The sequence below is a fragment of the Nomascus leucogenys genome, chromosome X, assembly GCF_006542625.1.
Source record: "Nomascus leucogenys isolate Asia chromosome X, Asia_NLE_v1, whole genome shotgun sequence".
NCBI classification, from domain to species: domain Eukaryota; kingdom Metazoa; phylum Chordata; class Mammalia; order Primates; family Hylobatidae; genus Nomascus; species Nomascus leucogenys.
In genome coordinates this window covers 93,848,109-93,872,078 of record NC_044406.1, presented here as the reverse complement: position 1 = coordinate 93,872,078, position 23,970 = coordinate 93,848,109, and the positions used below count along the sequence as shown (strand labels likewise).

General features: G+C 37.7%; 1 protein-coding gene across 1 annotated transcript in view; it reads left to right on the top strand.

The window, feature by feature from the left end:
* NUP62CL (nucleoporin 62 C-terminal like) overlaps positions 1-23,970 on the top strand; it is an 80,189-nt gene that overhangs the window by 27,892 nt on the left and 28,327 nt on the right. The window contains exons 3-7 of the mRNA XM_003262161.2: positions 4,318-4,422; positions 11,724-11,859; positions 19,401-19,551; positions 20,143-20,192; positions 20,339-20,473. Of these exons, the coding sequence (XP_003262209.1) occupies positions 4,365-4,422; positions 11,724-11,859; positions 19,401-19,551; positions 20,143-20,192; positions 20,339-20,473 (530 nt within the window). The 5' untranslated portion in view covers positions 4,318-4,364. The remainder of the gene's footprint in view (positions 1-4,317; positions 4,423-11,723; positions 11,860-19,400; positions 19,552-20,142; positions 20,193-20,338; positions 20,474-23,970) is intronic.

Here is a 23,970-nt window from a genome sequence, read left to right as displayed (position 1 = left end):
TCCCTGAGGAATCGCCACACTGACTTCCACAATGGTTGAACTAGTTTACAGTCCCACCAACAGTGTAAAAGTGTTCCTATTTCTCCACATCCTCTCCAGCACCTGTTGTTTCCTGATTTTTTAATGATGGCCATTCTAACTGGTGTGAGATGGTATCTCACTGTGGTTTTGATTTGCATTTCTCTGATGGCCAGTGATGATGAGCATTTCTTCATGTGTTTTCTGGCTGCATAAATGTCTTCTTTTGAGAAGTGTCTGTTCATGTCCTCTGCCCACTTTTTGATGGGGTTGTTTGTTTTTTTCTTGTAAATTTGTTTGAGTTCATTGTAGATTCTGGATATTAGCCCTTTGTCAGATGAGTAGGTTGCAAAAATTTTATTTCTTTTCTTTTTCTTTTCTTTTCTTTTTTTTTTTTTTTTTGAGATGGAGTCTTGCTTTGTTGCCAGGCTGGAGTGCAGTGGCGTGATCTCGGCTCAGTGCAACCTCCGCCTCCTGGGTTCAAGCGATTATCCTGCCTCAGCCTCCTGAGTAGCTGGGACTGCAAGCGTGTACTACCATGCCCAGCTCATGGTTTTTTTTTTATTTTTAGTAGAGACGGGGTTTCACCACGTTGGCCAGGATGGTCTCTATCTCTTGACCTCTATCCCCCTGCCTCGGCCTCCCAAAGTACAATTGGTTATTTCTTTAAAAGTGTACATATGGTTCTTCTCCTAAATGAAACATAGGGATATTGCACTGTGTAAATTTTAAGTAGTTTTTGTATGTGGTAAAGTTTCCAATTCTTTCCCCACATCTCCTTTCTGTCTCTTTCACCCCCAGAGGACCTAGATGTTTTGGAGAGCAGAATCTTACATCATTTGTCACCATGACAGTTGAATGCAGGCAATAATAGGTGCAAGTACAGTTACTTATTAAGCACCTTTTTCCTTTTAAAGGTGAAATAGAATATCTGTAATTATGAGTTAGAGTCTAGAAAAAGTTGATTCGATTCAGCAGAAACATTTATTGAACAATTACTATTATGTGCCATGTGCATTGATCTGCAGTGAGGATGAAAAGATATGAACTTTGCTTTCAAGTAACTCAATCTTATTTTTGTCATTATGCATTAATTTATCCTTACAGTTTTCTTTTTGAAGAGGCAGGTAATCTGTTTTCTGAAAATGTATTCCAGACCTTCATTTATTCTTTACCTACTGTACAGCCATTTAAAATGTACAGTTCAGTGGTTCAGAGCTATGCAACCATTACAACAGGCCGTATTAGAATATTTTCATCATCCCCAAAAGAAACTCTCTACTCATTAGCAGTCACTGCCCATTCCTCATTTTCCCCAGTCTTTGGCAACCACTGATCTACATTTTGTCTCTGTAATGGAATCATATATTTTTTGTAAATGGAATAATATATTATTCGGTCTTTTGTGACTAGCTTCTTTCACTTAGCATGCTTTCAAAGCTCATTCATGTGGTAGCGTGTATTACTACTTTTTCTTTTATGGCAAGTATAATTCTATTGCTTGTATATGCTGTATTTTATTCATCCATTCATCAGTTAATAGGCATTTGGGTTGTTTCTACCTTTTGTCTATTTTGAATAATACTGCTATGAATATTCACATATGTTTTTGTGTGGATATATGTTTCATCTCTTTTTGCCATATATATATATATCCCTAAGAGTAGAATTGCTGGGTTATACGGTAACACTATGTTAGCCCATTGAGGAAATGCCAGACAGTTTTCCAAAGAGGTACAGCACTTTACATTTCCAACAAGATCCTCATCAACACTTGATCTGTCTTTTTGATTATAGCCATCCTAATGGGTATAATGTAGTATCTCATTGTGGCTTTGATTTGCAATTCCCTAATGACTAAGGATAGTGAGCATGTTTTCATGTGCTTTGTTGGCCATTTGTATCAGCCATTTTGTATCTTTCTGACCATTCTCTTGTAGTCACATCTACCTCTGACCACATCCTGGAAAGGTTCTCTACTTTAAAGGATTGGGGTCATTAAATTTTCTTACTTGGATAATTCAGGATAATCTCAAGGTATTTAACCTTAATCCCATCTGTAAAGTCCCTTTTATGAAGTAAGGCGATATGTTCACAGGTTCTGGGTATTAGGCCATCTTTGGGGACTGGTTTTCTGTCTATCACATCATCTTAACAATATTAAGTCTTTTGATCCATAAACATGAGATCCTTTAGAACATCTTTAATTTCTTCCAATGATGTTTCATATTTTTGTGTACTATTATGTAATTTAAAAATTGTCCTTAAGTATTTCTTTTTGAGAAATCATAAATGGAATTATATTCTTACTTTCATTTTGTATTGTTCATTGTTATAGAAATGTAATTTATTTTTATATATTAATCTTGTATCCTGCAACCTTACAAAACTTGTTTATTGTTCTAGTAGATTTTTTTTATTTCTTAGAATTTTCTGTATTCGTGATCATGTCATCTATGAATAGAGATAGTTTTACTTCTTTCTTTTCAATCCACATGCGTTTTATTTCTTTTTCCTGCCTATTGTCCTGGCTAGAATTTTCAATGTATTGTTGAATCGAAGTGGCTAGAGCAGACATCCTTGTTTTGTTTCTGATGGTAGTGGGAAAGTATTTAGTCTTTCTCCATTAAGTGTGATGTTACTGTGGATTATTCATTAGTGTCCTTTATCCTGTTTAGGAAGCTCCCTTCTCTTCCTAATTTGTTGAGTGTTTCTGCCATGAAAGGGTATTGGATTTTATCAAAAGCTTTTACTGCTTCTATTGAGATGATAATGTGTTTTTTTAATAATAGCATAATTGAGGTATAATTCACATATCTTAAAATTCACCGTTTTTAAGTGTACAATTCAGTGGTTTTTAATATAGTCACAGAGTGTACAATTATCACCACTATGTAATTTGAGAACATTTTCATCGCCCCCCGCAAAAAAAAGCCCTATGCCCATTAGCAGTCACTCCCCATTACCCACTCCTCCCAGCGCCTGGGAATCATTAATATACTTTCTGTCCATGAATTTGTCTATTCTGGACATTTCATATAAATAGAATTTCACAATATGAAGCTTTTTGTTTTGTTTTGTTTTTTGGTCTGGCTTCTTACATTTAGCATAATGTCTTCAAGATTCATCCATGTTGTAGCATACATCAGTACTTAATTCTTCCTATTTCAGGATGAACCTTTTCAGCTTTCTTTTTCCCTGGTTATCTCTGATAAACTATCCGACTTACACCCTAAGTTGTTAGTCTCATAAAGCTCCCTGCCTCCTCTTAATTGTTTACCTCCCAAATCTCCATTTTTTAGAGTAATGTTTTGGGCTTGAATGTCCTCACACTCTGTTTCAAATAAAGTCAGTTATTTTGGGGATGGCTTGGGAGCTCTCTGCTCTTATGAATGGCCTTTATCCCTGGGCAGAATCGTTCAGCCAGTGCTTTGGGTACTGAGCAGTAGCAGTAGCCACTGGTCTTCTTGCTTACCTCTTCAGGTGTGGACCTTAACCCTGCAAGTGAACTGGGGTGGAATAATCAGGGTGAGGGTGATTGGGGCCTCAGTATTCTCAGCCTCTGCTTGGGGTAGAGTCTCCATCCTGTGAGTAAAGGAAGGGAGCCCCTGAACTCTTGGCTATACTAAACAGGAATTTCACCCCTTCAACTCTGTGTTGGAAGTAATAAGAAATGCTGGCTACCTGTCCCTCCCATTGGGATACTCTATTCCTTGATTGGGAGCTGGGGGCAGAGGGAGTCCAGTTTTGGCTACCCCTCCCTAGAGAGTAGCTTCCATCAAGGTAGACAAGGGGATGGTGAAAGGAAAGGAGTGCCTTGTGGCTCATATGCCATAGACTGTCACTGTTAGATTACTGAGTTTTAGCAGATTTTCTTGAATAAATGTTTCTTCATTTGCTGTGGGGTCTTAGAACAATTTCCAGCCATTTCAGATTTAAAGAAAAAAAATAACTTTTTGCTGGAACTTTTTGCTGGTTATGGATTTACTTCGGAACAGGTCCATGGGACTTTTTATGCTGCAGTTCTGGAAGTGGATCCCCCCTCTTAGGACTTCTTTTTCAGTAAAGTAGAATTTCTTTGTTATGATGGTGCTAGAAGACTGACTATACTAAAGTAGTACCAATGAACTGCTTTTTTAATCAAGCTTTTACTCTGCCTTATTGATTAGGTTTCAGGATACCTGCTTTTCCTTGCTTTGTTTTTATTTCTCCATATTAATGAACCTTATTATAATGATGTTTTACTTTTAAAAATTATTTTTAGTGACATATTTTTCTGTTTGTTACTTTGATTTTTAGGTTTGGCTCCAGCAGCTGCTGTTGTCACCACCACTAGTTCAAGCACCATGCAGTTTACCTCAATATCAAATTCTTTGACCTCCACTGCTGCTATTGGGCTCTCATGTAAGTTACTAATTCTAAAGAAAATACTGTTATTTCCCATGAGGCCACCTTACTCAATTTGCCAGTATATGCTACAGATCTGTGTCTCAGAAATTATCATTATTCTTGAACCCATTTATAATTGCTGATATCAATAGTAGCTTTGCTTAAGAACCTAATTCTCATGGCTTTAGCTGTGAATTTTTTATATTAACATGATTATTATAGCTTAAAATGCTAACTTTAAGCATATAATTCATTAATATTGTGATGCATTGAAACAACTTCTTGAAGCTATTAACAGAAGAGAGAGTGGGAGTTTTGCCAAGTATTTCTGAAGGGAAGAAGTCCTTATCCATGTGACTAAGATAAAATGGGAAATAAATGTAGGAGCCTTGCTATAGTGTGTTTTTTGATACCGACCTGGTTTGTGGTCCTTACATTTTACCTATCAGAAGTGGAACATGACAAAGGACCAGCTGTAGTTTTGGGGTTCTAATTGACATTGTGTGATGTCTTGTGACCTCTCCACCTGAAGAGGACCATCTATCTGGATGCTTTGAGCTAAGAGGTGAGACATTATCTCGTAACCCCAACTTTTTTGTTACACATTTTCCATTAGTATAGTAATAGCAAATGTTGAAAATATTGAATTCAGGCCAGGTTCAGTGGCTCATGCCTGTAATCCTAGCATTTTGGGAGGCCATGGCAGGTGGATTGCTTGAGCCCAGGAGTTTGAGACCAGCCTGGGCAACATGGTGAAACTCTGTCTCTACAAAAAATACAAAAATTTGCCGGACATAGTGGTGCATGCCTGTAGTCCCAGCTACTGGGGAGGCTTAGGTGGGAGGATTGCTTGAGCCCAGGAGGTCAAGGCTGCAGTGAGCCAAGATTGCACCACTGCACTGCAGCCTGGGTGACAGAGTAAGACCCTGTCAAACAAAAAAAAAAAAGGAAAGAAAGGAAGAAAGAAAGGGGGGGGGAGAGAGGGAGGGAGGGAGAGAGAGAGAGAGAAAGAGGGAGAGAGAGAGAGAGAGAAAGAAAGAAAAAAGAAAAGAAAATATTGAATTTTGTATGTCTTAGGCAATTTTTTCTTATAGGCCTGTGTAAACTGACTTCTTTCAAGGTTTCTTCTTCACAATATCAAAATGTTCATCATTAAATTTTGTTGTAATCCCAGCTGTAATAGCCCCTCTCCCCAGCTCTATGACAGTAAGATTGTCTCCATTCCTGGGAATACAACTAGCCAGAAAATGTTTGATGCTTAATTGAGCATGAATAGTGCTCAATTAACCATCACCATCCTCTTGGTGTTATTGGCATAGTTAGGCATCAGTTAAGATTGGTTACCACATGAGTTATGTTTTCTACCACTTAGACTTCAATTTTGAGACATGACTATGATTCTGGAATCATTTTGATATATGTAAGCAGTATCCTTCTCAACTATGATAGATTTCATGAATATGACCATGCCCAAGGTTTGGAGTTAAAATTATTGAATTAATTCCATGTTCAGTCAAAACTTGCTCTCTGACCTTTGACAGGTTCCTCCACTTTTCTCCCTCTCATGTCCTTGTCTACAAAATGGAAAGATATTGGGACCACAATATCTTTTAATTAACTTTAATGAATTATAACTTATACATCATAAAATTAACTTACTTTAAGTATGCAATCCAGAAATTTTAGTAAGTTTATCGAATTGTGTAACCATCACTGTATTTAGTTTTAGAGCATTTCCATCATTGCAATAAGATCCCTCAGCCACAGACAACCACTAATCTGTTTTCCATCTCCATATATTTGCCTTTTATGGACATTTCTTATAAATGGTTTGACCATGGTTTTTTGAAGTTTAACCAAAAGTTTCTAAATGACTCTTCAGATGAAAAAGACTATATAAATTTCTCACTGTTTTTGATTTAAAGGGTAATAGTTAATATTATGTTGTTCTCTGCAGTTGGTGCTCCAACAACTTCGGCTAGAACATTTGATATTATAACCTTGGGATTTGCATTAAAATTCCCTGGAGCAGATGGAGCAGCTCCTACTGCAGTTAGTAAGATTTTAGAATTATCAGGATGTCTTGGGGCTCTCATTGGAAATGTGCTTCATAACAAGCAGTAAGTAGGTTTTATGGCTTTTAGGGCTAAGTGGTTTTGACCATCTCATCAGAGTATCCAAAAGGTACACCAATATGTTTATGTAGATGATTGCCAAAGAGTACAATGAGACAGTTGATATCGATGATGTTACTTCTTTGAGATGACTACAGGCAAAACAGCTGCCAATTCTTGCCAACCATCAAACTTAAGAATTTTTGTTATTGATCACAGTATTTAGCTGGTTGAGATTGATAAAGTTTTTTTTTTCTCTAAAAGTTAATTTAAGTTTTGACCTCTATTAAAGTTGGCCCTCTTCTAAAGTTGATTATAAGAGTTTCCCTAGACCTATTCTAAATTTGTTTCTGCCAATTAGGAGCTAGTTAGGTTGTAGATGGAAGAAAACTTGTTTATCCATTGCCCATAGCTATTGGAGCCGGGTGGTAAGGGGTCATCTACTTAAACCTGTGTTTTAAGTTCGACTCCATTTTGGAGAAGTCTTGTTTGTTTTTACTGTAAGAAGTTTACTTAGGGATGAAATGAATCTTTTTTAATCTGGCTTAAACTAAAAGTCAATCCCTTTTAAGCTTAAAATAATTATTCCTAAACAGACATGTATATCATCCCTCTCTTTTTTTTTAAGATACAGTCTCACTTTGTCACCCAGGTTAGAGTGCAGCGGTGTGATTATAGCTGACTGCAGCCTAATCTCCTGGATTCAAGCAATCCTCTCACCTCAGCCTTCTGAGTACCTGGGACTGCAGGCATGCACCACCATGACCAACTGATTTTTTTTGTTTTAGTAGAGATGAGGTCTCACTACATTGTCCAGGCTGGTCTCCAACTCCTGGGCTCAAGCTATCCTCCCACCTTGGCCTCCCAAAGTGCTCAGCTTGTAGGCATGAGGCACCACACCTGGCCTCATCTCTTTATTTCTTCTTTTACATGACCTTATGAGTTTCTACTGTTTAGTAGACCAACTGGCCAATGTATGAGACTTGTGAAGGGTGTGTCATAAGAACATTACAAGTTACCATATTCGCAAAAAAATGTAACACGTTTCCCCATAAAACAATGACAAAAAAAACCCCTGATTCTTTTAGTCATGGGTTGAATCACTGAAATATGAATGGGCAGCCTCTTTGATGATGCTGTCATACCCAGCCCCTATCTATATAAGTCTCAAATTCCTTCCTACAAAATACTACTTTTGCCACTAGCCCATCCCGTAGCACCATGATATGGTTTGGCTATGTCCTCACCCAAATCTTATCTTGAATTGTAGCTCTCATAATTCCCACGTGTTGTGGGAGGGACCTGGTGAGAGGTAACTGAATCATGGAGACGGGTCTGTCTCATGTTGTTCTTGCGATAGTGAATAAGTCTCACAAGATATGATGGTTTTATAAAAGGGAGTTCCCTTACACAAGCTCTCTTGCCTGTCACCATGTAAGACGTGACTTTGCTCCTCATTCACTTTCTGTCATGATTGTGAGGCCTCCCCAACCATGTGAAACTGTGAGTCAATTAAACCTCTTTCCTTTATAAACTATCCAGTCTCGGGTATGTCTTTATTAGCAGCGTGAGAACAGACTAATACACACCATTTCACCCACCAGGACCTTAAGCACTTACCCTTCTCCCCATTAGGTATGTCTCAACCTGACAGCCCCAATTTGGGGTGTTTTCTTCCCCCTACTTACCCTTCTTTCTCTTCAAGTGTATTTACTTATTCAGATTCTTCATCTCACTAACCAGTCTTGCAGAGCAGCTTTCAAGCATCTGTATCTGCAGATTTACAGCCATTTGGGATTACTCTCTGCCCTAGGTATAATCAGCAAATTTTAAGAGAAGTTTGCTTTTTATAGTTTGGGAAGGTGATGATGTCCATTTCCAGCAAAGAATAAGATGTATAGTTGTTGATCAGGGACAGGATAGGAAAATTTGATAGTAGAATATTTTAAAGGCTATTTTCATTATTTTTAAAATGTGAGTTCAAATTTGGTATGTAGTTTTTTGTATTATTTTTAGAACCATACTTCCCTTTTACTACACAGATAATGTAGTATTGACTGTATTAACTGGTTAAAACCGAAGTTGTAATTTGCAAAATCAGACTGTGATAGAACTTTCAAACCCATTCCTTTATTTGGTATTAATTGAAATATTATTATTTGAATAGGCCAGAGTTAATTTATGCCTTTAAAAATAGCAGGAAAGATAACAAAAATAAAACTGTATAAAAAGTTAAAATAGGCCGGGTGCGGTGGCTCATGCCTGTAATCCCAGCACTTTGGGAGGCCGAGGCGGGCAGATCACGAGGTCAGGAGATCAAGACCATCCTGGCTAACACAGTGAAACCCTGTCTCTACTAAAAATACAAAAAATTAGCTGGGCGTGGTGGCACGTGCCTGTAGTCCCAGCTACTCGGGAGGCTGAGGCAGGAGAATCACTTGAACCCAGGTGGTGGAGGTTGCAGTGAGGCAAGATTGTGCCACTGCATTCTAGCCTGGGTGACAGAGCGAGACTCCATCTCAAAAAAAAAAAAAAAAAAAAAAAAAAGTTAAAATAATCATACCATTTTAAAATGACTCAGGATTCCTTTATATTTGGGCTGCTTATAGGTAAAAACAATTTGTACATGCATATATACATATCACTCTCTCTAGAGAGAACAGTTTGTTTATCTTTCTAGACTTTTTTCTAAGCATATACAAACATACATTAAATTTGTTTTATAAAAATGGTACCATACTCTGTGTGTGTGTTTGTGTGTGTGTACACATTCTTAGAATTTGCTGTTTCCTCTTAAGTATACATCTTTTTTTTCTTTTTCTTTTTTTTTTTTTTTTTGAGACAGAATCTCACTCTATCGTTCACTTAGCCTCCTGGGTAGCTGGGATTACAGGTGTGCACCACATCTGGCTGATTTTTGTACTTTTAGTAGAGATGGGGTTTCACCATGTTGGCCAGGCTCATCTCAAACTCCTGACCTCCAGTGATTTACCTGCCTCGGCCTCCCAAAGGGCTGGGATTACAGGTGTGAGCCACCGTGCCTAGCCAATTATATATCTTTGACTATCTATCCATGTTAGGAAATACAGATTACTTTATTAGAAAACCATCTTTGGGTGAAGATATTCTCCTTTACAAGAAGGGCTCCTTTTTTTTTTTGTTAATTTCTTTCTGTCTTGAATGCAGTAGTTACTCAGGGTTTGGGTGAATTAATCAATAAAGGGAGTCTATTGGCATTATCATTAATTTTTAGCATTTCTGAGGAAGGTTTTCCTTTCAGGTAAGATTTTTGTTTTCAGATGAATAAAATGATAACTTATGGTTGTAAAGAATATCATACAAGATCCAATCTGTAATCTCTCCACTGTTCTAACCATAGTGACTCCTGGGCTTCTTTGTGATTGGGCATGGTCTTCCTCTGTGGTGCACATTTTACCCTCACAAGGGCTAACATAAAGAATGGGGAATTATCATAAGAACCTTTGTGGCCAAAAAGGAAATGGAGTCTTGTGGAATTCAAGTAAAGTCATTGCCATGACACTGTTACCTTAAGGAAATTGGAACTTAAGATTATTCTTAAGGCAGCTTTAGGGACCTCCCAAATCAAACATTGCGTATGCATAATTCGGTTATTCTCCCTTTGTCTACTTTTTTCTTTTTTTAAATTTCTCATTGGTTTCCTTACCTCTTTCTCTGCCTTCCTGCTGTACCTTATTCTTAATTGTGACTTGCTCATGGTCCCTTACTTCTACTTCATTTCCTTCTTCTGTCAGTCCTATCAAGTCTTTCTGCCTATAGTTGGATTCCTTCTATACTTTTGGAAATATTTCCCAGTATCTGCCTAGAGTCAGATTTTTTCCATATTGCTAAATTTTTGGAAATGAAATTCTGACTCATATTAATCCTGTTTTGCTAGAGCTTTTTGTGCCAGACCCTCAGGTAGGCTGCTAGTAGTACGTTGGATGGCTTCCCATCCTTCAGTTGGCCATCCTGCCCAGTCAACTGTGAACCAGGAACAAAAAGGACAGAGTTATCTGGAACAAACAATGGGTATTTGAGCTTGTTCCCTCAGCAGGAATGTTCCCTCAGGCCAGCCTCCCTCAGAGTAGTCAGTGCTTGTAGCAGGCACCATGGTTTATGCATTTATCTAGTGTGGCCATTAACCTGAAACTATTGCTAATTGGGAAAGCAAAGCTAACATAAAAGAAACAATCATGTTCGTTATATTTTTATAACAGATTTCTTGTTACAGAAGCAACATTTGCTAGTTGTAAGAACATTTGAAAATGCAGAGTACCAAAAAGAAGAAAATAAGACCTTCCCAGTGCCCTAGCAGCCACAATTTTCTGTGCATTGTTCATTAAGTGCTCAGTGTGTAATCAGAACCAAAAGTGCTGCAGAAATTTAGAAAACCAAAGGAAACTATGCGTAGGAGAGAAGTGGGTAATAAATATGGGGAACAAAGAATTTGAGTCAAGCTATGAAGTATACTTAGGATTTTATCTATAGAGAGCAGGACGTTCTAATAGGGGTGTAACAGAAAAAGACATATAGGAGAGAGTCTGGGCTGTAGATAAAGCTTTGAGAGGCTTTTGACTAGGGTTTGCAAAAATGCATGCCTAGTATTGGCTGTGGTATAAAGAAACAGGCACTCTTTCCTATTGATAGGGACATAAATTGGCAAAATTGTTTAGATAGGGCAATTTGGCAAGTTATGTTAAAATTTAGAGCATGCTGACACTTTGATCTAGAAATTTTATTTCTAGGAATTAATCACACAGATACAGTCATGTAAATATGCAAAGATATAGATGTGATGTACAGAGATCTTTTGTAAATTGCAATTATTCTTTTCTTGGAAGTTTCATAAAACTTACCAGCAGTGGCATCTGGGACTGGAGTTTTCTTTATGAGAAGAATTTTGAGTATTGATTTGATTTTTTTCATGGTTATTGGGCTGGTTAGAAGTTTTATTTTTCTATGAATTTATCCAGGATTTTTAGTTTTCAGCTGGAAAGTTAATCCAGGTACCTGGCCTGCCATTTATTATTTCATATTACAACAGTGTTGAATTCAAATCTGCATCTTTGAGTTCAAGTTTATATTTTTAAAAATGCCTCCATAATTTTAAATCTGAATGATCAAGGCTTAAATGAAACAAATTTCTCATTTCTTACTAACATTATACACTTTATTTTCCAGTTACAACTTCAACAACTACCACCACGACTTTCACCACCAACACTACTACCACAATCACCAGTGGCTTTACTGTGAACCAAAACCAACTGTCATCAAGAGGGTTTGAAAACCTTTTACCTTATACTTCAACTGTTAGGTAAGCCTATTTATTTAAAAACTTGCATGTGTTTCATTTTATTTATCATGTACAAGACATTTGCTTGGATAACTTTAGAATAATATTTGAAAGTTAGCTAAATGACTGAGTTGAGGGAACAGTTAAGAGAAACATTTCTGTAGCTTAGGAAGTTGAATAAACAACAGCACACCTTTGCCTTCTGAATAGCATTATAATAGAATCATTACTATTACTAATAATAGCTACCACTTATTGTGCAATTACTGTATGTTTAGCAAGATGACAGTGCATTACAAGCATCATGTCATTTATCCTCACAGTAACCCTATGAGGTAGGCAGTATTTTCATTCCCATTTTATAGGTGAGAAAACAAGAGCATATAGAGATTTTATAATCTGCTCATAGTCGCATATTTGTTAATGGTTGAGCCAGGATTAAAATTCAGGCAGTCAAGCTCTGGAGCCTGTATATGATGTTTCTCTCTAGTATTTGTTCATTTTTCTAAATTAAGCTTTTTATTTTGAGACAATTGTAGAGTCACATGTATATGTAAGAAATAATACACAACATTCTGTATGGTCTTTATGTCATTTCCTCCAATGATAACATCTTAACAGTACTACAGTATAATATCACAACCAAGATATTGATATTGTTACAGTCAAAATACAGAACAGTTTTATCACTACAAGGATTCCTCCTGTTGCCCTTGTATAGCCACACCCACTTCCCTCCTTTCCTTGACCCTGAGCAACAATTAATGTTCTCTCTTTCTATAATCTTGACATTTCAAGAGTGTTGTACAGATAGAGTCATATATATGTGACCTTTGGGGATTGGATTTTTTTGTTCAGCATAATTCCTTGTGATCCACCCAAGTTGTCATGTGCATCAATAGTTTGTTCTTTTTTATTTCTGAGTAGTATTCCATGGTATTGTGGATGCACCATGGTTTGTTTAACCATTCACCTGTTGGACATATAGGTTGTTTCCAGTTTTTTTGATATTATGAAAAAAGCTGGTGTGAACATTGGTGTATATGTTTATTATGAATATAAGTATTTCTCTGGGATAAATGCCTAGGAGTGCAGTTGTCGGGTGGTATGGTGGTTACATGTTTTTTGTTTGTTTGTTTTGTTTTTTAAGAAACTGTCAAATTCTTTTCCAGAGTACTGTGCCATTTTACATGCCCACTAGCAATGTATGGGTGATCCAGATTGTCTGCATTCTTGCCAGGATTTGGTGTTGTCACTACTTTTTATTTGAGCCCTTCTGACAGATGTGAAGTGATATCTCATTATGGTTTTAATTTGCATTTCCCTCATGACTAATGATGTTGAACGTCTTTTCACATGTTTATTTGCCATCAGTAGATGCCCTCTGGTGAAATGTCTGTTCATATCTTTTGTCCATTTTCTACTTGGATTATTTGATTTTTTTACTGTTTGGTTTTGAGAATTTGCTATGTACTCTAGATGCCAGTCTTTTGTCAGATATATGTCTTATAAGTATATTCTTTAACTGTGTAACTTGGCTTTTCATCCTCTTAACAGGGTCCTTTTGCTGTATCAAAACCTTTAATTAATGAGTTACAGATTATCACATTTTCTTTTAATGAATTGTGCTTTTAGTGTCAATTATAAGAAATCTTTTCTTAGCCCTAGATCCCGAAGATTTTCTCTGTGTTTTTCTAAAAGTTTTATAGTTTCGGCCAGGCGCGGTGGCTCACGCTTGTAATCCCAGCACTTTGGGAGGCTGAGGCGGGCGGATCACGAGGTCAGGAGATCAAGACCACGGTGAAACCCCGTCTCTACTAAAAATACAAAAAATTAGCCGGGCCTGGTGGCGGGCGCCTGTAGTCCCAGCTACTCAGAGAGGCTGAGGCAGGAGAATGGTGTGAACCCGGGAGGCGGAACTTGCAGTGAGCCGAGATCGCGCCACTGCACTCCAGCCTGGGTGACAGAGCGAGACTCCGTCTCAAAGAAAAAAAAAGTTTTATAGTTTCACATTTTACATTTAAGCTTGTGATCCATTTTGAGTCAGTTTTTATATAAGGTGTGAGGTTTAGGTCAAGATTAATTTTTTTTTTTTGTCTGTGGATGTCGAGTTTTTCCAACATCATTTATTGAAAGACTATCTTCCCCCTGAATTGCTTTTGCACCTTTGTCAAAAATCAATTTGTGTCAAATGCTTTTCCAGCCTCAACTGATAGTCTTAAGATTTTGTTTCTTTATCTGGGTGAAATGGTAGATTACACTGATTGATTTTCAGATGTTCAACCAGCCCTGCATATGTGGAATAAATCCCACTTGATCATGTTGTATAATTTTTTGATACATTTTTAAAAATTTGGTTTCCTGGTATTTTGTTTGAGAACTTTTGTATCTAAGTTCATGAGAGATATTAGTCTGTAGTTTTCTTCTTTTTTTATGTCTCTAGTTTTGATATCAGGGTAATATTGGCTCTATAAAATGATCTGGAAAGTATTCTGTTTTCTGTTTTCTAAAAGAAATAGTGTAAAATTAATGTTAATTCATAAAATGTTGGCAGAATTCTCTAGCGAAAACTTCTCGGCCTGTATCTTTCTTTTAAGGGGGTATTTATTTATTTATTGTTTATTATTATTATTTTTTTGAGACAGAGTCTGTGATGCCCAGGCTAGAGTGCAGTGTCAAGATCTTAGCTCACTGCATCCTCCACCTCCCAGGTTCAAGTGATTCTCCTGCCTCAGCCAAGGCCTCCTGAGTAGCTGGGATTACAGGCTCCTGCCACCACGTCCAGTTTTTTTTTTTTTTTGAGACGGAGTCTCGCTCTGTCGCCCAGACTGGAGTACAGTGGCATGATCTCGGCTCACTGCAAGCTCCGCCTCCCAGGTTCACACCGTTCTCCTGCCTCAGCCTCCTGAGTAGCTGGGACTACAGGCACCCACCACCACGCTCGGCTAATTTTTTTGTATTTTTAGTAGAGACGGGGTTTCACTGTGTTAGCCAGGCTGGTCTTGAACTCCTGACCTTGTGATCCGCCCGTCTCGGCCTCCCAAAGTGCTGGGATTACTGGAGTGAGCCACCGCGCTCGGCTAAAGGGGCTTTTAGGCTAAAGGGGCTTTTAAATTACAAATCAATTTCTTTAGTGGTTCTAGAACTATTGAGTTTATCTAGTTCATCTTTGATGAATGTATTGTTTTTAAAGAGTTGGCCATTTTTTATGTTAAACATAAAGTAGTTCATAGTATTCCATTATTGTCCTTTTAATGGCTGTAGAGATATTCCTGTTTCATTTCTGATATTAGTGGTTTGTGTCTTTCTTTTATCAATTTTGTGGATCGCTTCCCAAAGAGCCAGCTTTTAATTAATTATTCTCCATTCTTTTCATGTTTTCAATTTCACTTGATATCTACTCTATTATTTCCTTCCTTCTGATTGCACTGAGTTCATTTTGCTCTTTTTCTAGTTTGTTGAGATATGAACTCAGATTATTGATTTGAGACTTTTCCTATTTTTTAATGTACACATTTAGTGCTATAAATACCCAACTCAACACTTCCTTAACTGTGACCTACATATTATGTTATATTGTGATTTCATTCAGCTCTATATACTTCTTAAATTTCCTTTGTGAATCCCTCTTTGACTAATTTATTATTTAGAAGTGTGTTGTTTAATTTCCAAGTATTTGAAGATTTTCTTGTTGTTTTTTCTGTATTGATCGCTACTTTGATCCTATTATGGTATTAGAATATGCTTTGTATGATTTTAGTTCTTTTAAATTTATTTAGGTTTGTTTTGTGGGTGAGGATACAGTCTGTCTTGATGAATGTTCCATGGACATTTGAAAATTGTGTTTTCTGCTGCAGGGTGGAATGTTCTATATATGTAAATTAGATTCTGTTGCTTCACTGTAATTTCAGATTCTGTATTATTGGAGTCTTTCTGTCTAGTAGTTCTTTCAGTTGTGGAGAATGGCTTTTTGAAGTCTCTGCCTTTAATTGTGGATTTCTCTATTTCTCCCTTTAGCTCTGTCAGTTTTTATTTCATGTATTTTGAGGCTTTCTTGTTTGGTCGCCTATACATTTAGGATTGCTAGCCTTCTGGATGCCTTGATTCCTTTATCACTCTGTAATGTCTCTCTTTGGTTCTAGTAATTTTCTTTGCTCTGTAGTCCACTTTATCTGATATTAATATAGACATTTCTTTTTAAAAAATGAATCTTGCATGGTACATTCTTTCCATTCTTTTACTTTCAAACTATGTATTAATATATCCTTGTATTTGAAGTGAATTTCTTATAGACAGTATGTTGTTGGATCATTTTTTATTCACTCTTCCGGTCTCTGTATTTTAATTGGTATGTTTAGCACATTTATATTTAAGGTAACCATTCATATGTTAGAGCTTAAATCTGCCATTTTATTTGTTTGTTGCCTCTGATTTTTGTTCTTCTCTTTCTTTTTTTTACCCTGCTGTCAGTTGTTTGAATATTTTGGGGGGGTTTCATCTTGTTCTGTTTATAGTGTTTTTAAATACATTATTTTGTATAGTTTTATTACTGGTTGCTCTAGGTATTACAGATACATGCATTACTTACAACAGTGTAGTCATACCACTACAGTATTTGGGTGAAGTGCAGAAACCTTAATTCCATTTAGTTCCTTTTACCCTTCTTAGCTTTTAAGTATGGTTGTCTTAGCCATTTCTTCTGTGTACATTGAATATCACATCACATGGGGTTATAATTTTTACTTCAGCCATCAAATGATTTGAGAAACGAGAAGTAGAATAGTTATTTACCTTGTCTATACCCATTTTGATATTCCTTACTTCATATCAGGGGTCCTCAACCCCTGGGCCGAAGACCAGTACTGCTCTGTAGCCTGTTAGGAACCGGACCACACAGCAAGAGGTGAGCGGCAGGTGAGTGTGCATTACTGCCTGAGCTCCGCCTCCTGTCAGATCAGACATTAGATTCTCATAGGAGCGCGAACCCTATAGTAAACTACACATGCAAGAAGGGATCTAGATTGTGTGCTCCTGATGAGAATCTAATGCCTGATGATCCTCCCCCGGCCCCTCCCGCCATCTGTGGAAAGATTGTCTTCCACAAAACCAGTTCCTGGTGCCAAAAAGGTTGGGGATCGCTGCTTTATATGATGTTCCAAGTCTTCTGTTTTCATTTCCTTTCTGTTTAATCTTCAAGGGTAGGTTTGCTGGCAACAAATTATCTTGATTTGACTTTGTGTGAGAATATCTTTATCTCCCCCTTCATTTCTGAAGGATATTTTCACCAGATACAGAAGTGATTGTTGACACTTTTTTTTCATTCAGTGCTTGAAGCCTGCGTGGTTTTAGATGAGAAATCTGGTGTCATCTAAACTGATACTCCCTTTTAAGTAATGCATTTTTTTCTTTCTGGTTGCTTTCAAGATTTTTTTTCTTTGTCTTTAGTTTTCAGAAGTTTAATTATTTTGTGTCTTAGCGTGGATTTGAGTTATTCTGTTTGGGATTTGTCCAGCTTCTTGGATCTATGAATTTATATCTTTTCACAAACTTTGAGAGTTTTCAATCTTTTTTAAAAAAAATACGTTTTTCAGTCCCATTCTCTTTCCTCTCTTTCTGGAACTCTTATTATACAAATGTTACTACTTTTATTATTGTCCTCGAAGTCCTTGAGACTTTTTTCATTTGTTTCTGCGAAGTTTTTCTTTGTTTTTCTGTAAGTTATATTTGTCTGTCATCAAGTTTTCTTATTCTATCCTCTGTTGACTCCATTCTGTTATCAAATTCCTTAGGTGAGCTTGTTATTTCGGTTATTTTACATTTCAGTTCTACATCTTTCATGTGGTTGTTTTTCATAATTTCTATTTCTTTGCTGAGATTTTCTATTTTTTCATTTGTTTTAAGAAAATTTGAAATGGCTTGTTTGAGCCTTGTTTTGATGGTTGCTTTAAAATTCTTTTCAGATAATTCCAATATCTGATACGTCTCAGTGTTGGCATCTGTTGTCTTTTCTCCTTCAAGTTGTGGGTTTTCTGGGTTTTGATATGATGGGTAATTTTTAAAATTTTATCTTGGACATTTTGTCTATTCTGTTAGGAAAGTCTAGGTCCTATTTTCATATTTTTTTTTCATCAAGCATCTCTTTTTTGACATGTAGTACAAGGGGTGGGTGTGTTTGTATGTTCAGCTTCCCACTGGACCTTACCCACACCACTCCAGCAAAAGTGGAGCACTTACCATGCTGCCTCAAGGCAGATGGGTGGTATGGAAACTGCTTCCCGCTTAGCCCCACTGACTCATCCCTCATGAAAGGTGAACATTGCATGCTACCACTTTATTGCCAGTAAGTGGAGATGTAAGCTCAGCTCCCAGCTGGGCCCTGGAGCCCCCAGATCAAGGGGAAGTGGAGGACTGACTTACACTGCTTGGTTGCTGCAGATGGAGGCAGAATTTCAGCTTCCTGTTGTGCCCACTGACACAAGGGGAGGGAAGAAGAAGCATAATGTCAACTACTCTGTTTCATATCACTTCATTCAGCCTTCTTGGTTGGTATGAAGGCTTAGGTCTCTACTGGGCCCAGCTGACACAGGCTCATGGGAGAAGGGGGACAAAGTACTGACTAGGCGCTCTTTGCCCTACCTCATTTAGTCTTGGCTTTGCCAGTGGATGTGGAGGTCAAGCTTCTCATTGAGCATTGCTGACCCCATGGATGGCAGGAAGTGGGATCCCTACAAGCCCTAACTTGAATCAACCTTGTTCAGTTGTAATGATGCTGGGTGGGTATAGAGATTCAGCTCCCCACTGGGTCTCTCTGACACCAGAGGCAAGGAGGTGAAGCCTAATGGTGACTAACCCTGCCTCATTCTGCCTCATTGAGCCCTGTTGCTACTGGGTAGGGATTTAGGTTCAACTTGTCATTGGATCCCACAGAAAGAACCCTGGTGGAGGAATTGGAATCGTGCCTGTGTCTTCCACTTAGGGAACTGATGATTACCTTCCCACTGAGCCCTGCTGACACTGCCCCAGCAGAGGAATCACCATTGACTGGCTGTGCTGGCCAAAAGATCAGCTAGTTGCTGAGCCTTGTTTGATACCACTTGGCAGGGGAATCAGAGTTCTGCATGGTTCTATCCAGTGGGGAATGCCCACTCTCTTGTGGATACTACTCAAACAGGGAATGGGTCACTTTGACTAAGAGCTGGGGGAGAGAGAATCCTATCTCCTTAGCTATGCCTACCCAGAAAGGAGCTTCTGTCATGCTAAGCTGGGATGAGGGGAAGAGAAGGAGCAGATTATGGCACAGACTTTAGCTATTCTTGCTGTGATTTAGTAGGTTTCTTAATAAATCTTTATTTACTATATTCCCCTAGGATAATTTCCAGTGACTTTGAGGGGTTGTTTTTTTAATTATCTTTACCAGTTATGTTTGTTTTCTTGGGAAGCAGGTACGGGAAACTCCTTACATGCTGTTTTCTTCTCAGAGTCCTCCTGTGTTTGTTTTTAAAATCTGATCACACTTTTTAAAGTGTGATTATTGGATCATCCTGCATCTTTTTATGTTTTAGTGTAGTAGCAACTCCTGTGATGACGTATGGTCACCTGGAGGGTCTTATAAATGAGTGGAACCTTGAGCTGGAAGATCAAGAGAAGTACTTTCTTCTCCAGGCCGCTCAGGTCAATGCTTGGGACCATACACTGATTGAGAATGGTGAGATGGTAAGAAGATTTTTCATTAATCTACCTACATTGTGCAAGTATTTGCAGATGAACACAAGAAAATAGACCTGTGTTTTGTGGTTTTCTTTGTTGTTGTTGTTTTGTTTATGTTTTTGTTTTGTGAGACAGGGTCTTGCTGTATCACCTAGGCTGGAGCACAGTGGTGCAATTACAGCTCACTGCAGCCTCGATCTCCCTGGCTCAAGCAATTCTCCCACCTCAGCCTCCTAAGTAGCTGGGACCACAGGGGCACACCAGCACCCCCAGCTAACTGTGTGTGTGTTTTTTCAGTAGAGATAGGGTCTCACTGCATTGCCCAGTCTGGTCTCAAACTCCTAGGCTCAAGTGATCCTCCTGCCTCAGCCTCCCAAAGTGCTGGGATTATAGGCATGAGCCACCATACCCAGCCCTGTGGTTAATTTTCTGTTCCAATATTGGTGAGCACCTCAAAGTATATTCCTTGGGTAATAAGTACCCTGAATGAAAGGAAATCTTTCATATTTGAAGTGTATTTCAGAAAATTAATATTGCTCTAAAATTGTTATATAAATTCAAATACTTATATTGTTGTATTCATATTTCTCTTTATAGATTAGTATTTTACATGGAGAAGTGAACAAAGTGAAACTGGATCAGAAAAGGTAGAACCTTAGATTTCCTTGGTTGAAAGATTAAAGACCTATCTTTTTACTCAGTGTTTTTTTTTCCTTCTGTAGTTTGTTAACTCTTTTCTTTTTGTCACTCCAGATTCCTTTCATCAGCCTTTTTATTAACTTATTTTATTCAGGTTGGAACAAGAATTGGATTTTATCCTGTCACAGCAGCAGGAACTAGAATTTCTGTTGACTTATTTAGAGGAGTCTACGAGCGACCAGAGTGGACTTCATTATCTGCAGGATGCAGATGAGGAGCATATGGAGACGTAAGTAACTGAATAAAGATTGAAGAATGGGGCAGGACTTATGTATTATGAGAGCATTCCAGGAACAGAGGGGAAAAGTCGAATTGGAAGGCAAGGAATACAAATCGGTAGAAAGGGACAAGCTTCTGTAGTTGACATTTATCAATTTGTTTGACTGTTTTCTGCTTATCTTTTCTGGATGCTTGTAAATGAGGAAATCATTCTGGCAATTTTGTTTTATAGCATTTTGTTTGCTGTTATTACTGTCAACCTTATGCATGTTCACTGTAAAGTTTTTGTATTTGTCAAATTTGTTCTTAAATTAGAAGTACAAATTTTATGTGTATGGTGTCATGGTATTGTGGGATATTTATGGTCTCCTCTTTATGTTGATTCTGCTAAAACTAATAGTCATGCAACTGCTTTAGTGATAAATCATTTGCTATTTTAAAGGCAATTTGTTAATCTGGAGGCAAACTGTATAGCTTTCAAAACTGGAGTGATTTTGTCAATTTCTTAGGAAGGCTGTATTTTATTTGTGAACTCTTCAGTCTTTACCTTCTGTCAATACAGTGCCAGTATTCCCAAAGTAACTTTATTTCTCTGGAACTGAGGTTTGGTAATTGGCCAATTTATTAAGTATTAGAATTTGTATGAATGAACAACATAAGCTAGATTGAGACTAAATTGGACACATTTTATCAATGACTTATTATGAGTTAAGATTGGGCCTATTTTTAACATGCTTGCAAGTTAACTTTTTTGTAGGAGCATTAAATGTGGTAAGTACAACTAATCTATACTAACCTAAATCAGTTTCTGCTTTTGTATTTCAACCTTTGTGAATTTTTCTTTTCTTTGTATTGCTTTCTATGCATTCATCATTTTTTTGAAACATATAGAGTTACATTTTTGGCCATAAGATCCTAACTGTAGTTTGAAGAAATCTTCATAACATTAGTTCCTTTCCAGTTGCTCCTTTGTAGAGATATATATATATACATATATATATATATATATATCTGAATATATATCTGAATATATATATCCGAATATATATCTGAATATATATATCCGAATATATATATCTGAATATATATCTGAATATATATATCTGAATATATATATTCAAGATGAAGTCTTGCTCTGTCGCCCAGGCTGGAATGCAGTGGCAAGATCTCAGCTCACTGCAACCTCTGCCTCCTGGGTTTAAGCAATTCTTCTGCCTCAGCGTCCTGAGTAGCTGGGATTACAGGCACGTGCCACCACGCCCAGCTAATTTTTTGTATTTTTAGTAGAGACCGGATTTCATCATGTTGGCCAGGCTGATCTCGAACTCCTGACTTCATGATCCGCTCTCCTCAGGCTCCCAAAGTGCTGGGATTACAGGCATGAGCCACCGCGCCCGGCCCAGATTTATATTGTGATGAAATATTTACCAGAATCTTCAATAATCTAGGCAACCAATTCTATGGCATAAGTACTATGCCATAGAAAGGCCGTAGATAGTTGTTACCTACAAATCTAATTGACTCTTTTTTTTTATTATTATTATTATACTTTAAGTTTTAGGGTACATGTGCACAATGTGCAGGTTTGTTACATATATATACATGTGCCATGTTGGTGTGCTGCACCCATTAACTCGTCATTTAGCATTAGGTATATCTCCTAATGCTGTCCCTCCCCCCTCCCCTCACCCCACAACAGTCCCCGGAGTTGATGTTCCCCTTCCTGTGTCCATGTGTTCTCATTGTTCAATTCCCACCTATGAATGAGAACATGCGGTGTTTGGTTTTTTGTCCTTGCGATAGTTTACTGAGAACGATGATTTCCAGTTTCATCCATGTCCCTACAAAGGACATGAACTCATCATTTTTTATGGCTGCATAGTATTCCATGGTGTATATGTGCCACATTTTCTTAATCCAGTCTATCGTTGTTGGACATTTGGGTTGGTTCCAAGTCTTTGCTATTGTGAATAGTGCCGCAATAAACATACGTGTGCATGTGTCTTTATAGCAGCATGATTTATAGTCCTTTGGGTATATACCCAGTAATGGGATTGCTGGGTCAAATGGTATTTCTAGTTCTAGATCCCTGAGGAATCGCCACACTGACTTCCACAATGGTTGAACTAGTTTACAGTCCCACCAACAGTGTAAAAGTGTTCCTATTTCTCCACATCCTCTCCAGCACCTGTTGTTTCCTGACTTTTTAATGATGGCCATTCTAACTGGTGTGAGATGGTATCTCATTGTGGTTTTGATTTGCATTTCTCTGATGGCCAGTGATGATGAGCATTTTTTCATGTGTTTTTTGGCTGCATAAATGTCTTCTTTTGAGAAGTGTCTGTTCATGTCCTTCGCCCACTTTTTGATGGGGTTGTTTGTTTTTTTCTTGTAAATTTGTTTGAGTTCATTGTAGATTCTGGATATTAGCCCTTTGTCAGATGAGTAGGTTGCAAAAATTTTCTCCCATTTTGTAGGTTGCCTGTTCACTCTGATGGTAGTTTCTTTTGCTGTGCAGAAGCTCTTTAGTTTAATTAGATCCCATTTGTCAATTTTGGCTTTTGTTGCCATTGCTTTTGGTGTTTTAGACATGAAGTCCTTGCCCATGCCTATGTCCTGAATGGTAATGCCTAGGTTTTCTTCTAGGGTTTTTATGGTTTTAGGTCTAACATGTAAGTCTTTAATCCATCTTGAATTAATTTTTGTATAAGGTGTAAGGAAGGGATCCAGTTTCAGCTTTCTACATATGGCTAGCCAGTTTTCCCAGCACCATTTATTAAATAGGGAATCCTTTACCCATTGCTTGTTTTTGTCAGGTTTGTCAAAGATCAGACAGTTGTAGATATGCGGTGTTATTTCTGAGGGCTCTGTTCTGTTCCATTGATCTATAGCTCTGTTTTGGTACTAGTACCATGCTGTTTTGGTTACTGTAGCCTAGTAGTATAGTTTGAAGTCAGGTAGCGTGATGCCTCCAACTTTGTTCTTTTGGCTTAGGATTGACTTGGTGATGCGGGCTCTTTTTTGGTTCCATATGAACTTTAAAGTAGTTTTTTCTAATTCTGTGAAGAAAGTCATTGGTAGGTTGATGGGGATGGCATTGAATCTATAAATTACCTTGGACAGTATGGCCATTTTCATGATATTGATTCTTCCAACCCATGAGCATGGAATGTTCTTCCATTTGTTTGTATCCTCTTTTATTTCATTGAGCAGTGGTTTGTAGTTCTTCTTGAAGAGGTCCTTCACATCCCTTGTAAGTTGGATTCCTAGGTATTTTATTCTCTTTGAAGCAATTGTGAATGGGAGTTCACTCATGATTCGGCTCTCTGTTTGTATGTTATTGGTGTATAAGAATGCTTGTGATTTTTGTACATTGATTTTGTATCCTGAGACTTTGCTGAAGTTGCTTATCAGCTTAAGGAGATTTTGGGCTGAGACAATGGGGTTTTATTCTAGATATACAATCATGCCATCTGCAAACAGGGATAATTTGACTTCCTCTTTTCC